Source organism: Henckelia pumila, chromosome 3 (genome assembly GCF_033568475.1).
Source record: "Henckelia pumila isolate YLH828 chromosome 3, ASM3356847v2, whole genome shotgun sequence".
Classification (NCBI taxonomy): domain Eukaryota; kingdom Viridiplantae; phylum Streptophyta; class Magnoliopsida; order Lamiales; family Gesneriaceae; genus Henckelia; species Henckelia pumila.
In genome coordinates, this window is record NC_133122.1 from 156,591,446 (window position 1) to 156,604,467 (window position 13,022).

Consider the following 13,022-nt stretch of genomic DNA (forward strand, 5'->3'; position numbering starts at 1 on the left):
GTTCAAGTTCGAATCCTGGGGAGGGCAAAAACTCTCCTTTTCAGGTGGAAAGAAGGCCATGAGTATGGTCGCGGGCCCCAAGAGCTGAGGCCAGATAGGCCAAAGGCAGAGGGACGCACCCGGTCCATTACACCGGATCTCAAAAAATTCACGTTGTATGGGCCAGAAAACCCTACAGTAGAAAAAGTTTGCAACGTTTTATCCTTGTTTGGCCACCTTTCTGAGAATTTACCAATGAGTGCAAATGGGTGAGCTTTACCCATGTCCACCAATTCTTCATCGAAGAAGAAGATCCCCGGAGTATAAATAATTAATTAACAATTAATCAAACAATAAGGAATATTAAGACCAAGAGCTAATTTTTTTTTTAAACACAGCACCTCGCTCGATCGGGCAAATTCAGCCGATCGAGCGAGCTAGGAATTCAAGCTCCCAGGTCTGCAATATTTTTGGCCTCGCTCGATCGGATGAACTCGTCCGATCGAGCGAGCCCAAAAACATGTCTCTCGGGTTTCAATATTTTCAGGCTACGCTCGATCGGTGCTTAGTGGTAACAGGATTGAGTTGAATTTGGATATATGCCTGGTGGTCCAAGTTCGAATCCTGGGGAGGGCAAAAACTCTCCTTTCCAGGTGGAGAGAAGGCCATGAGTATGGTCGCGGGCCCCCAGAGCTGAGGCCAGATGGGCCAGAGGCAGAGGGACGCACCCGGTCCATTACATAAATTTTTTTTAAAACACAGCACCTCACTCGATCGGGCAAATTCAGCCGATCGAGCGAGCTAGGAATTCAAGCTCTCGGGTCTGCAATATTTTTGGCCTCCCCAGGATTCGAACATGGACCACCAGGAATATATCCAAATTCAACTCAATCCTGATACCACTAAGTTGATCCCTTTTATGTAATGGACCGGGTGCATCCCTCTGCCTCTGGCCCATCTGGCCTCATCTTGGGGGCCCGCGACCATACTCATGACCTTCTCTCCACCTAGAAAGGAGAGTTTTTGCCCTCCCTATGATTCGAACTTGGACCACCAGGCATATATCCAAATTCAACTCAATCCTGGTACCACTAAGCTGATCAGCTTAGTGGTACCAGGATTGAGCCAGGATTCGAACTTGAACCACCAGGCATATATCCAAATTCAACTCAATCCTGGTACCACTAAGCTGATCAGCTTAGTGGTACCAGGATTGAGTTGAATTTGGATATATGCCTGGTGGTCCAAGTTCGAATCCTGGGGAGGGCAAAAACTCTCCTTTCCAGGTGGAGAGAAGACCATGAGTATGGTCGCGGGCCCCTAGAGCTGAGGCCAGATGGGCCAGAGGCAAAGGGATGCACTCGGTCCATTACATAAAAAGGATCAGCTTAGTGGTACCAGGATTGAGTTGAAATTGGATATATGCCTGGTGGTTCAAGTTCGAATCCTGGGGAGGGCAAAAACTCTCCTTTTCAGGTGGAAAGAAGGCCATGAGTATGGTCGCGGGCCCCAAGAGCTGAGGCCAGATGGGCCAGAGGCAAAGGGACGCACCCGGTCCATTACACCGGATCTCAAAAAATTCACGTTGTATGGGCCAGAAAACCCTACAGCAGAAAAAGTTTGCAACGTTTTATCCTTGTTTGGCCACCCTTCTGAGAATTTACCAATGAGTGCAAAGGGGTTAGCTTTACCCATGTCCACCAATTCTTCATCGGAGAAGAAGATCCCCGGAGTATTTTTATACAAACCATAAACACTTCTAGCCACTTTGCGATTTCGGTCCTTCATATTTTCAGATTTTAGTTTTAGTATGTTATCTTTATTTGTTTGTTTGTTTTTTTTTATTCAATTTTAGTCCTTTTCGATGTGGCGCACATGTTATGTGACACCAATACTTTATTTATATTTGTTTGTATGTTTGTCACTTTGCGATTTCGGTCCTCTATATTTTCAGATTTTAGTTTTAGTCCGCTATCTTTGTTTGTTTGTTTGTTTGTTTTTGTTTTTGTTTTTGTTTTTGTTTTTGTTTTTTTACAATTTTAGTCCTTTTCGATGTGGCTCTGATGTGAAATCAATGACTTAATTTAGTCCTTTTTTGTTTAGTAGAATGTTTGCTACACTAATATATTAAGTTAATATAAATATCTTGAGGGTAATCTTGTCCATATAAAAATTAAATACATAAGATGGAATGTTAGTAATAATTTTTGGAGTGTAAATAACATTTTCCAAAATTTAAATAAATATACATTTATGCTTATAATTGTAATCAATAAAATAATTTTGAAAAATAAAATGTGTATTTATTTAAATTTAACAAAAATATAAGACTTTAAAATTATTTAATTAAAGAATAAAATTGACTAATTTATAACTTGATCATCTATCAATTAAATCATTTTCAATATTTCATGTACCAATTTAATATTTTATCAATAGTTCGTATATCAAAATGAATTTACTCAATAAAAAACTATTAAGAGACGGAATGTAAATAATTGTGACAAACCTCAACGTAATTAATCTTAATAGTATTATTACTACATAATAATATATGAACTCCTTATAATAACATCTCGATCAAAATACTTTTTGTTCATTGTTATTTTGAAAACTCATTTCGTTAAATAATTTGTTTTTTAAAGTCAAAGTGGAAATCGTTAAATAATTTGTTAAACATAATCAATAACTCAAAAAAAAATATAAAATTAATTATTAAGTATATTAAAAATAGACGTAAATTATTCCTCAGTTTTTTTATTTTTATTTTTATTTTTATTTTTTAATAATAAATAAAAGGCTATGTATCTATATTATATATAAAGAAAGAGTGTCTCTTACTATGATCACTTTTATTTTTATTTTAAAAAAAAACCCACAAAATTATCAAATTGAAAGAAAAAATCAAATCAAATCAAATCAAATACTTGAAAAAAATAAATTTATATATATACAAACATAACATAATATTTGTATATAACATTATGAACACATGCGGTGGGGTGCGGCTTGGCTCGGCTAGTGTTTGTAAATGTTAAATTCTGTTTTAGCTTCTACAACTTTTACCCAAAAGTAAGAAGTTAAAATTTGATGCTTTTTTTGCTTCTGCTTTTTTTGTGTAAGGTATAAAATTACAAGTTGACATATATATCATTAATAAACTTATCATATTACATATGCTTTTATAATTTTTTTTAAAAATATTTTTTAATTTTACATTATTATTACAAGTATTTTAAAAAAAAATATTTTTTTTTTATTTTACATTATTATTACAAGCATTTTTTAAAAAATATTTTTTATTATTTTACATTATTATTACAAGCATTTATATATATATATATATTTCTTTTTCATACATTTTTGTACATATCTTGTATATTTATACAATTTTTTTCATTTTAATATTTTTATTTTTATTAATCTTATATATTTTTCAGGTATTCATCTTATAAAAAATAAAATATTTTTGATACAATATTCATAATGTAAAATAATATATAAACTTATTTTTTATAGTGTGAGTATCAAAAATTAAATAATCAAATAAGAAAATGGTTGTCATTTAGTTAAAAAATTAAGTTTGAAAACAATTATTCTCCAAACACTAAATTTTAGCTTGTTTTAGTTTTCAACTTCTATTTCCAAAAACTTCCTGCTTTAGCTTCTCACCAACTTCAAAAAAATATCTACTAGAATCACTTTTAAATAAATAAAATTATCCAAAACACTTCTTAAGAAAACTACTGGCAAATCGAAACTGAGCCCAATTCATCTCAGGACCCCAATCTTTAGTCATTGGAATTTGGACCAAGGGCTCTTGCGCGGCCCGGCTAGTTTAATAGAATAGAAGAGGAGAATTCTGGAATCGTGCGAAGAATGTTAAAAGGTGAAACCTGAAAACCTTGAAATTAAGGAAGACGAAATGGCTGTGATTGAAGAAGTGCCAGCCGCTGAAAGCAGTTCCAAATCTCAATCTCAATCACAATCACCGGCTCCGGCGGCGGCGGGGGGATACGAGTCCGATGGGTACGAGACCGCCAGTGAAACCGAGCTGAACGACGCCGTTCCAGAATCAGAGAATCGTCCCGATGATAAGAATTCCGATAGTTCAACGATCCTCGCCAAGGAAGAAGAACGGCATGAAATGTCCGACCGCGTCGAGAATGAAGTCAATGAGGTAAAGCTATTGAAATTTTTGTCTGCTTGCTATCTTGACCATTTTCTCGCTTATTGAAATGTAAATTTTGATGTTTGGATCATCGAAACTTGTGCTTTTGATGTATTTGAAACTGAACTGCCTACATTTTTTGTGTTTACTGTATTTGGAAGCTTGACTGTTGCCATATCTCTGTATTTTACGTCGATCTTATGCAGTTGACAATGTAACACATACACACTAATGCCAAAAACTGAAATTTTGGAACGAAACTAACCAAAATGTTGAAAAATGAGTTAAGCTCTAATTCCAGGAACATCTTCGCTAATATTCTCCTGAAACATGGGCAACTCAGTTATGGGATATTTAACACTTTATAAATGCTTTCGATTATGAAAATGATTTTGACAGAAATGAATTTGTGATTAGAAGCTATTTTTTCAATAATCTGTTGTACATGATTGGATGCTGTTGGATACACCTGTTAGTGATTAGTAAGTGTAAAATACATTCAGTGAGTACAGTTTTTCTCGATAGAGCATTTCTTATTAGTTTCTCATCTATGTTAAGTTAATCACCAACTGGGAAGTTAGATATGAGACAAACATACAGTCACATATTACTTAGTTTTTATTTCCCCTTAGATATTTCTTATTCTTTCGTGTAAATCCAATGTTTTGCTAACACCTCACCTTACCGAATGTCTATCTACAATTTCTTTTAGTTGTCTTTTGAGAAACAGAAGGCCTTACAGAAATCAAATGACGCCAAACTGGAGGGTAATTCCTTATTTAAAGCTGGGCAGTATGAGGAGGCACTAGCAAAATATGAATTTGCAATACAAATTGTCCAAGATGTTCTTTCATCTACTGAAATACGATCAATATGCCATGCAAATAGAGCTGCTTGTTTCTCCAAATTGGTATGCTCCTTCGACTGTGGTTCAGAATAATTAATTTTCTGTTGTCTAGTATCGATGATGCATAATATGCTTGCCAGCTCTACCTTGGGCATAAATTTTGTTCATTCAAATCATTTCCGTTCAGCATGTTTACTTATAAGCATTTAGATGAGCACTTTATATGTTGGGAAATGCTTTTCCAATGCACAATTAGCTGGGCAAAGGGGCACACATTTATACGTCTTTGACTGGTATAATAGTAATAGGGCACTCACATTCCATTGTACTATGAGTTTTGTGGCTATTGCTTTCTTCCTTCATGATCAGGGAAATCATGAAGAGACAATCAAGGAGTGTACAAAGGCATTAGAGCTGAATCCTACCTACATGAAAGCTGTGCTAAGAAGAGCGGAGGCACATGAAAAGCTTGAACATTATGAAGAGTCGATTGCTGGTAAATATAACTTAAAAATGCAAATCGAATACTGTTATTGTGGAGGATAAGTGTTAGTTGCTATTTGGTGCCTTCTTTTTATCACATGTTGCAATGCAATGCCTACATTATGACATGTTTTGCATTGGTCTTTTTCTAATCATGTTTATCAGATGTTTGATGAGGAGCCTGATGTTTGTTGTTCGACGATTTAAGAGTCAACTCCCACGTCTGCAGAAAGAGGGATAAGGAAAAATGCTCCTATCCAAAATGAATGACATAGGGCTGTATGTTTCCTCATAGGATTAGAAGACAGTATTTGGTATTATAGATGATCACGACCCCTCCCCTTATACCTTAGGGTAATGTACTTTTATTTTTTCTGGTAACTGTGTGAAAATCTCGATCAACCTCAATGAATCGGCATGTTGACAAACATCACTTGTTTCATATTTTAGTTTTTTTACAAGATTGCCTGCACGTGTCCTTGTTTTGGTAGTTTAGATGATCATGATAGTGTGTTTGCCTATTATCTCTTTTGGCACTGAGTCATATTTGTCAAAACAAATAAAACTTGCAGTTATTTGAATCTTGCCTGATCTCTTTCTTGTTGATTGCTGCTAGACATGACAAAAGTCTTGGAATTGGATCCATCGAATGATCAAGCTAGGCGAACCATTATCCGTTTGAAGCCATTAGCGGATGAAAAACGTGAAAAAATGAAGGAAGAGATGATTGGTAAAGCTCCTTGTTTTATGAGTAGTTTTTTCTTTTATTTTCGTCGTCTTTTTTGGGCTGAGTTGTTACATCTTTGCTTGCTGCGTGGTTGATGTCTTGTTGAAGCACATCATGTATGCAAGAGCACACAATCTATTTGAAATTCAGTTGGCAGTAGATTACTGGACACTAGGATCCCCACCATCAAAGCAAAAGATCCCAAAAGGAAAAGGTCGAGTTACCTTGGATCGCCTTTTTCTAACAAAAAATTATTATAATTTTGTCAAAATTCCTACTCGAGGATGATGGTCACTACTATACTTTGTGTCTTTCATACCAAGGAATTTGATGAAATGTAAGTTTGAGAAAAGAAAGTCCTAATCACTATGATGATGTTCTGTGGGTAGTATTGTTTCTGAAATTCGCATGTACATAAATTTCTCTTGGAAAGAAGTGAGTGGTGAATTCCCTGAACCAATTTTTCTGCTTCTTTGTTTCATCACTAGGATATTGTTGTACGTTGTTGTGTACTTTCCTGATATCCTCCCCGATTTTATGTTCCCCTTCCGTTACATTGAAAAGGTATCAATCAGTTCCATTTGTAGGCTGGTTCACCTAGTCGTTATATCTTTTAGCTTGTTTGATAGAAAATTTACAAGGTATGGTTCTACAATCTAATGAAGTATATTGTCTTCATGAAATCTTGATTACCTGCTTGTTTCGAGTGCAGGGAAGCTGAAAGAAATGGGAAATTCTATTTTGGGTCGTTTTGGCATGAGCGTTGACAATTTTAAAGCTGTCAAAGATCCGAATACTGGTTCCTATTCTGTTTCATTTCAGCAATAATTTCGCTTTTTGCACATTTTATACACTATGAATAGGGGGACATTGTTTTGGAGATGTATTGTATCTCATGGCACCATTCAAGTATTGATGTTGCTAAATACAAATAAAAGAACAGACAATGTAAATAAAAATATGAATATCAGATCAGATAAAAAGTTCAGCTAAAGCGAGAGACGTATCGGCACGAAGGCTCAACTTACTCCAATATCGACTAGCTTAATTTGTTGCTTTTTACAAGGAATATTAGTAAAAAATATATATTAATTACCACAATGATTTTATAATAGTGTGTAAATAACATCACTTTGATTTATTCAATTTATTATATTTCTTAAATAATAATTGAGTTCGAGGGCTGCAATAGAATAGAAGGTGAAATGCGAATGGAAGAGGTGGGAGATGGTCAGTTTTGATTCCCCGATCATCTTAGTTATGGTGCGGTTTTGAATCAGTTCAATCGAAATGTATTCATTTAATTTTAATAGGAAAAATAATGGTACAATTCATATGATCGATTATGATAGCCCAGTTGTGATTCAAATGGACTCAAATATGGACCTACAACTAAGAGATTGGGCCTCTAGAGGACTAATAGATCAAGAGCCCACACAAATGAGAAATACAGGCCAGCGTATAAATATAGAAGGAAGAGATCGAAGAAGCAATTGGGAAGAGGCTCGAGAAGATTCCAGGGGGCGCAACAAACTAGGGTGGATGCGAGATTACGTCATGTGAAGAGAGTCACGTTTTTTAACCTAAAATTAGTTACGATTTCTATTATGTTTAGCCGCTATTGTAGTGGAGTATAAAGAGGGAGATATGAGGAATTGTAAAGGCATTCAGCAAATTTATCAATACAAACAATTTGGGAGTTCGACATCGACTCGAAGGGTGTGTGTGTTAATTCGTATCATCTTGGTGCTCTCGTTGAGAGTGATAGACATAATGAGGAACGAAGAAATCGCGGAAGCAATGCGTCAATTGGAGAGCAATTTCAAATCGCACTCCGAAGAGCAATTGGCTAGCTATACGAAGATCCTGGAACAATACATGGCCTCCATGGATTTGCGATTTGGGCAGATGGACCAGAAGTTGCAGGATGTATCTTTGGAGCGAGGGACCACTGAGATCTCGTTCGTTTCAGAGGGACAATAAAAAAAAAGGGGAAAGGGACGATGTTAGCTGGCTATCTTAAGGGATCAAACTGGACTTACCCAGGTTCAATGGTGAAGAGGTGCACAACTGGATCTACAAGGTGGAGAAATATTTTTCTCTACATTCCATACCATCAGCGGTTCGCTTACACATGGTAGCGCTACATCTAGAAGGAGAAACAGCTTCCTGGTACTAGTGGATGGACCGGAATGTGTCTTTGGTTAACTGTGAACAATTCATCGAAGAATTAAAGAAGTAGTTTGGGTCTTCTGTTTATGCGAACCCTTTGGAAAGAATTGCAAAACTCTTACAGACAGGGGGGTGGTATCCCACTATCGAGCTAGGTTCGAGAGTCTTATGAACCGCATCACAGGGGTGGCTGAACCTCTCTTCCTAAATTTCTTTATCTGGGGACTGAAGCTGGAGATTCGGCGGGACCTTTTGATCCCACCACTCACGAGCCTTGTGGAAGACATGACCAAAGCCCAGCTATTTGAGGGAAAAAATGAAGAACTCACTGGGATGATGTGGAAAGGGGGCATGACTGTCTCATTGGCAACAGCAATACCCTCAACTGCAATCAATAGGCCAGAGGAGAGAAACTATGGTGGATACACAGCAGGGCATACCTACGCAAACCCCTTGGGAGCACCGATGAAATTACCTATTAAGAGACTAACATCAGCAGAAATGAGGGAGCGATGCGAGAAAGGCCACTGTTTCAATTGTGATGAGAAATTCAATGCGAACCATCGTTGCCAAAATGCATGATGAATCTCTTAGAGGATGATGGTGATGACGTGATAGGGAAGAGAGATTGGGAGAAAACAAATAAAAGCATCTTGGATGAAGGGGAGGTGGAACTGAGCTTGCATGCCCTGGCAAGCGCTTCTAATCCCAGGGTGTTTCGCATCACTGGGCAGCACCGACATATTCCGGTGGAAGGATTACAAGATGGATTCAATGACGATATCAGTAACAGGAATTGGAATAGCAAGATATCTAGGTTTTTTCAAGATCGTCATTGCCGAGATTGGCATCAGAGTTTCGCCTTATGTGGATCCCAGCAGGATGGAGCTGGAAGAGAAGATCCAGTTATCAACTCCAAGCACTTCTCAGGGTTGAATGGAATGTGTGACATGTAGTCATCCATTCGGCTTCGACCAAGGAAGCCACCCCTGAAGACTTTCCACTAGTAGTTGGAGAGATTGTCATAAAGATCCTGTCGGAGAATGGACCATTTAATTGGTAGTTTTCGGTAGTAAGATTAAATATTTTAGATCTTGCGAGGAGAAAGTCTGCTGACATGCTTGTATTTATGCTTTTGTGTGTGGCAGACGAGAAACTTCACGTTCAAGATCAGTAGACGAAATGAAAGATTTTTGCATTTAGTCAGACTGTAAGATTTTCGTTGTATTGGGTTTTAAATATTGTATTAAGTTTTGTTGTAAACATTATTTTAGTTGTAAGAATTTAAATTAGATGTATTAAAGATTTCAGATATTTGATGTACTAGTTATTGTTGTATTGTGCATCTTTTCATGTAATCTTTTGGATAAATTGTTTATCATGTAATAAAGATTGTATTGAACCTGAGTTAGTGGTTCAAGTATTATAATTGTAATTTTTGGGATTATCTTGATAATATTGAATAAAGGATATTGATATTTGTTTAAACATGTGTATAATTAGGATTGAATTATGCATGTTTTCAGTTGAATAGTTCTAGATGTATTTTATAGAATATTCTATCGAGACAAAGTGTTTGCCAAGGATGATGTGTTTTCATCAAGGGCACAGTGATGAATTATACCAAGTGTTGTGGACTGTGTGGATATATGACTAGACGGAGAGAGAGTGCGACCCCATGTTTGTATTACTCTGGGAGCCTTTCGTGCTTCAGAGGGTGTCTGGGAGATTTTCTTGCTTCAAATGGTTATTCAGGGGAGGCTACCTCAGTCTGATGTGTTGCAATAGTCACAGTAGGGGTATAGATATTCGATATTTGGAATTAATCGTGAATATTTAATTGATATTGATATTTAGTATTCAAGGAAATTAGTTATCGTCTGACTTCGTCAGAGATACATATTAAGGATTTTCTGCTGTCAGGACTAGTCTTGAAAGAGATTTTTCTTGACGAGTGATCATTCTGGTCAAATAAGGTTTTGATCTAATTTTGTGATATTAATAGATCTAGTAGGTGGAAGGATTTCTACCAGTGGTTATTCAGAGTATAGTCTGACTTCGTCGGAGAGGCAGTGTGACATTCCTTTGGAACAAGGAAAATACCGGATATCGGATTTGGGAAAAATATTCTTTGGTCTTTGTACGTTTTGATTATCCATCTTGTATGGACATAAGCAGTGGTAGTAAGTTTGGATTGGTACGGGATTGGTGCCAGTAACTACCCTTAACTATCATCTGACTCTGTCAAAAATATGAATGTTGAGTTCAGTGCGAACTTTGTAATTCCAAGTGTTAGGAATTAACAGACTTATGGCAACGAGATCAGAGTTGTTGGTCGATCCATGTAAATTATCAGTGATCATTAGATTATAGTCTGACTTCGTCAGAGATATGGAAGGAGATTTCCATGATAACGGGGATTGTCCAAGATAGAGGGTCATCATTTGAATTGTGATTAGTCCAAAGATTACTGAGTAATTTTTATGTCTTTATGATTGGTACAAAATTAGTGCCAGTGACTACTCTTGGTTATTGTCTGATACCATCAGAAATATAACAGTAAATTCAGAATGGGAATTCTATGATTCCAAGTGTTTTGAGTTCAAATTATTTCTCATTAAACAGAACTAAAGAGATCATAGTGATTGATCATCAGTGTAAGATTCTAGTAATCGAGAAATTAGTAAGTGGTAATTTTATTGATTGATTCTTGTGGGCTGTGTGAGCTGCAGTGAATAGAATGATGCAGTCGTTTAGACTAAATCAGTGCTTATTTGAGTTTTTTATTGACTAGAAAATATTTGAGACATTTCTGTAAGTTCATATGCTTAAGAACATTGTATGTGAGATATATTCAGAATTTCTCAGTGTTTGGGGAATTTCCAGAAATGTGCTAGTTCAGCTTTTGGGTTTCTTTCTGCTTAATAAGAGTTGATAAGAAGTTTTACTTCTAATTTATCTGTGGCAAATACAAATGTTGTAACCCAATAATAGGGGAGGTGAATGTTCTTTTGTATAAAGGAAGATTGAAATTGTTCATTGCTTGGTGATTAGAAACTGAACTGAACAGTTGTTAATCTTTGAGAAAAAAACTGATAGGATGAATACAGTACTCTGGTATTCAGTCCTCAGGAAAGTTTCTGCAGTATTCTGGGAATTTCATTGTCAGAAATTGATCTAGCAAGTGTTTGAATTTCAATGGGTACTAACAGGATAACATCAAGTGTTTAGACATGAAAAAAAGGACAATAGCTGAGATCTAAAGTTACCAGGTCTAGCGGGATTGTTATCAATTATTTTCCGGAATGTCTATTGGATGCGGTAAACCATTGATGTATATAAGATTGAATCTTGAGTTAGCAAGATTGTTTTAATTTGAGGACTTTGCAAGGGAGGGATAAAACGGTTTTGTTCATCTAGTAGCGCAAGTCAGAATTAAGCAAGAAATTATTATTATTATCCGTGACAAGACAATCAGTATTATTGTTTTGAGCATTATATCAAGTTATGAGATAGATGTCAATATTCGACCCAGATTATTAGTACCAAGAATTTTTCTAATCGAATTTTGAGTCAACAGAATATATATTGATATTTCCAAGAATAGAACCTAAAGGGTTCAGGAAATCAGGAATTGTGAACAACGACGTTGTCACATGTGTTATGAAAAAGTGTTAGTCATTAGTACGATAATTCTTTTGGTATACAAAGATTTGAGTAATCGGTTCTGATGGAAAGGTATGAAGCGCTTTGCGTATCAGTATGTTTTCTGATATTGGGTATGTCAACAGATTTAGAATGAACATCGACAACCTGGAAGTTTGTATCATAGTTATCGATTCCTGAGTGAAAATGAGAATTATCACGATGGACTTTGTGACCCATTTTTTCGGTATTCTCGAGGAATTATGATACAATCAGGGTTGTGATGTATCGACTTACCAAGACAGCGCATTTCTTTCTGCATAATCGAGACTTCACTTTTGACAGTAGTGAATGATTACGCATTCAGGAGATTGTGAGTTTTCATGGCATACCAGTAAGCTTTGTCAGTAATAGAGATTCCAGATGTATTTATAGATTCTGGGGGAGTTTTCAACGTAGTAAGGGTACTACTCTTGACTTGAATACTGCTTATCATCCGGAGACTGATGATCAGTTGGAGTGCACTATCTATACTCTTGAGGATATGCGGAGAGCATGGTCCAGCTTGGAAAAAATCAGGTTTCAGTGACTGAGTTTGTATACAACAAACAATTATCATAGCAGTAATGATATGAAACCATTTAAGAAATTGTACAGACAATGATGACATATTTCATTGTTTTGAGAAGAGACTTGGGAAAACAACAGGTTGAGAAACCAAGAGTTAAGTCAACTGGGTGTTGATATATTTGAATTATCAGGAAATATATCTCTCGAGTTTATTGGTCTAATTGAGATATCAAAAAATAAATGAGATATTATAGACTAATATTGCCGCTATATGGGTCTAATATCCACGATGTGTTCCATGTATCACTGTGGTGAGGATTTGTGATAGATGAGTCTTACATCTTGAAATCATCAAAGGTACAGTGGATACATATTTGACATGTGTGGAGACCATGTTGTTATTGAATCATAAGAAAAGTGTTGAGGAA

At 36.1% G+C, this 13,022-nt stretch overlaps 1 protein-coding gene across 2 annotated transcripts; it reads left to right on the top strand.

The window, feature by feature from the left end:
* The first annotated feature begins 3,802 nt into the window (after positions 1–3,802).
* Positions 3,803–7,175, top strand: LOC140891336 (uncharacterized). 2 transcript variants are annotated; one of them, XM_073299784.1, is made up of 5 exons: positions 3,803–4,159; positions 4,881–5,060; positions 5,367–5,493; positions 6,097–6,210; positions 6,920–7,175. In XM_073299784.1, the coding sequence occupies exons 1-5, from the start codon at positions 3,905–3,907 to the stop codon at positions 7,033–7,035; spliced, it is 792 nt and encodes a 263-aa protein (XP_073155885.1). In that variant the 5' UTR covers positions 3,803–3,904; the 3' UTR covers positions 7,036–7,175. The 2 variants fall into 2 exon arrangements, with proteins under 2 accessions (XP_073155885.1, XP_073155884.1); XM_073299783.1 differs by having other exon boundaries at positions 3,808–4,159; positions 4,863–5,060; positions 6,920–7,168.
* Positions 7,176–13,022: the final 5,847 nt, after the last annotated feature.

Bases quoted from the DNA above. Each gene is read 5' to 3' on its own strand.
- LOC140891336 (XM_073299783.1), top strand. From the start codon at position 3,905: ATGGCTGTGATTGAAGAAGTGCCAGCCGCTGAAAGCAGTTCCAAATCT. The intron at 4,160-4,862 runs GTAAAGCTATTG...AATTTCTTTTAG, and splicing joins TCGAGAATGAAGTCAATGAG to TTGTCTTTTGAGAAACAGAA. The intron at 6,211-6,919 runs GTAAAGCTCCTT...TTTCGAGTGCAG, and splicing joins AATGAAGGAAGAGATGATTG to GGAAGCTGAAAGAAATGGGA.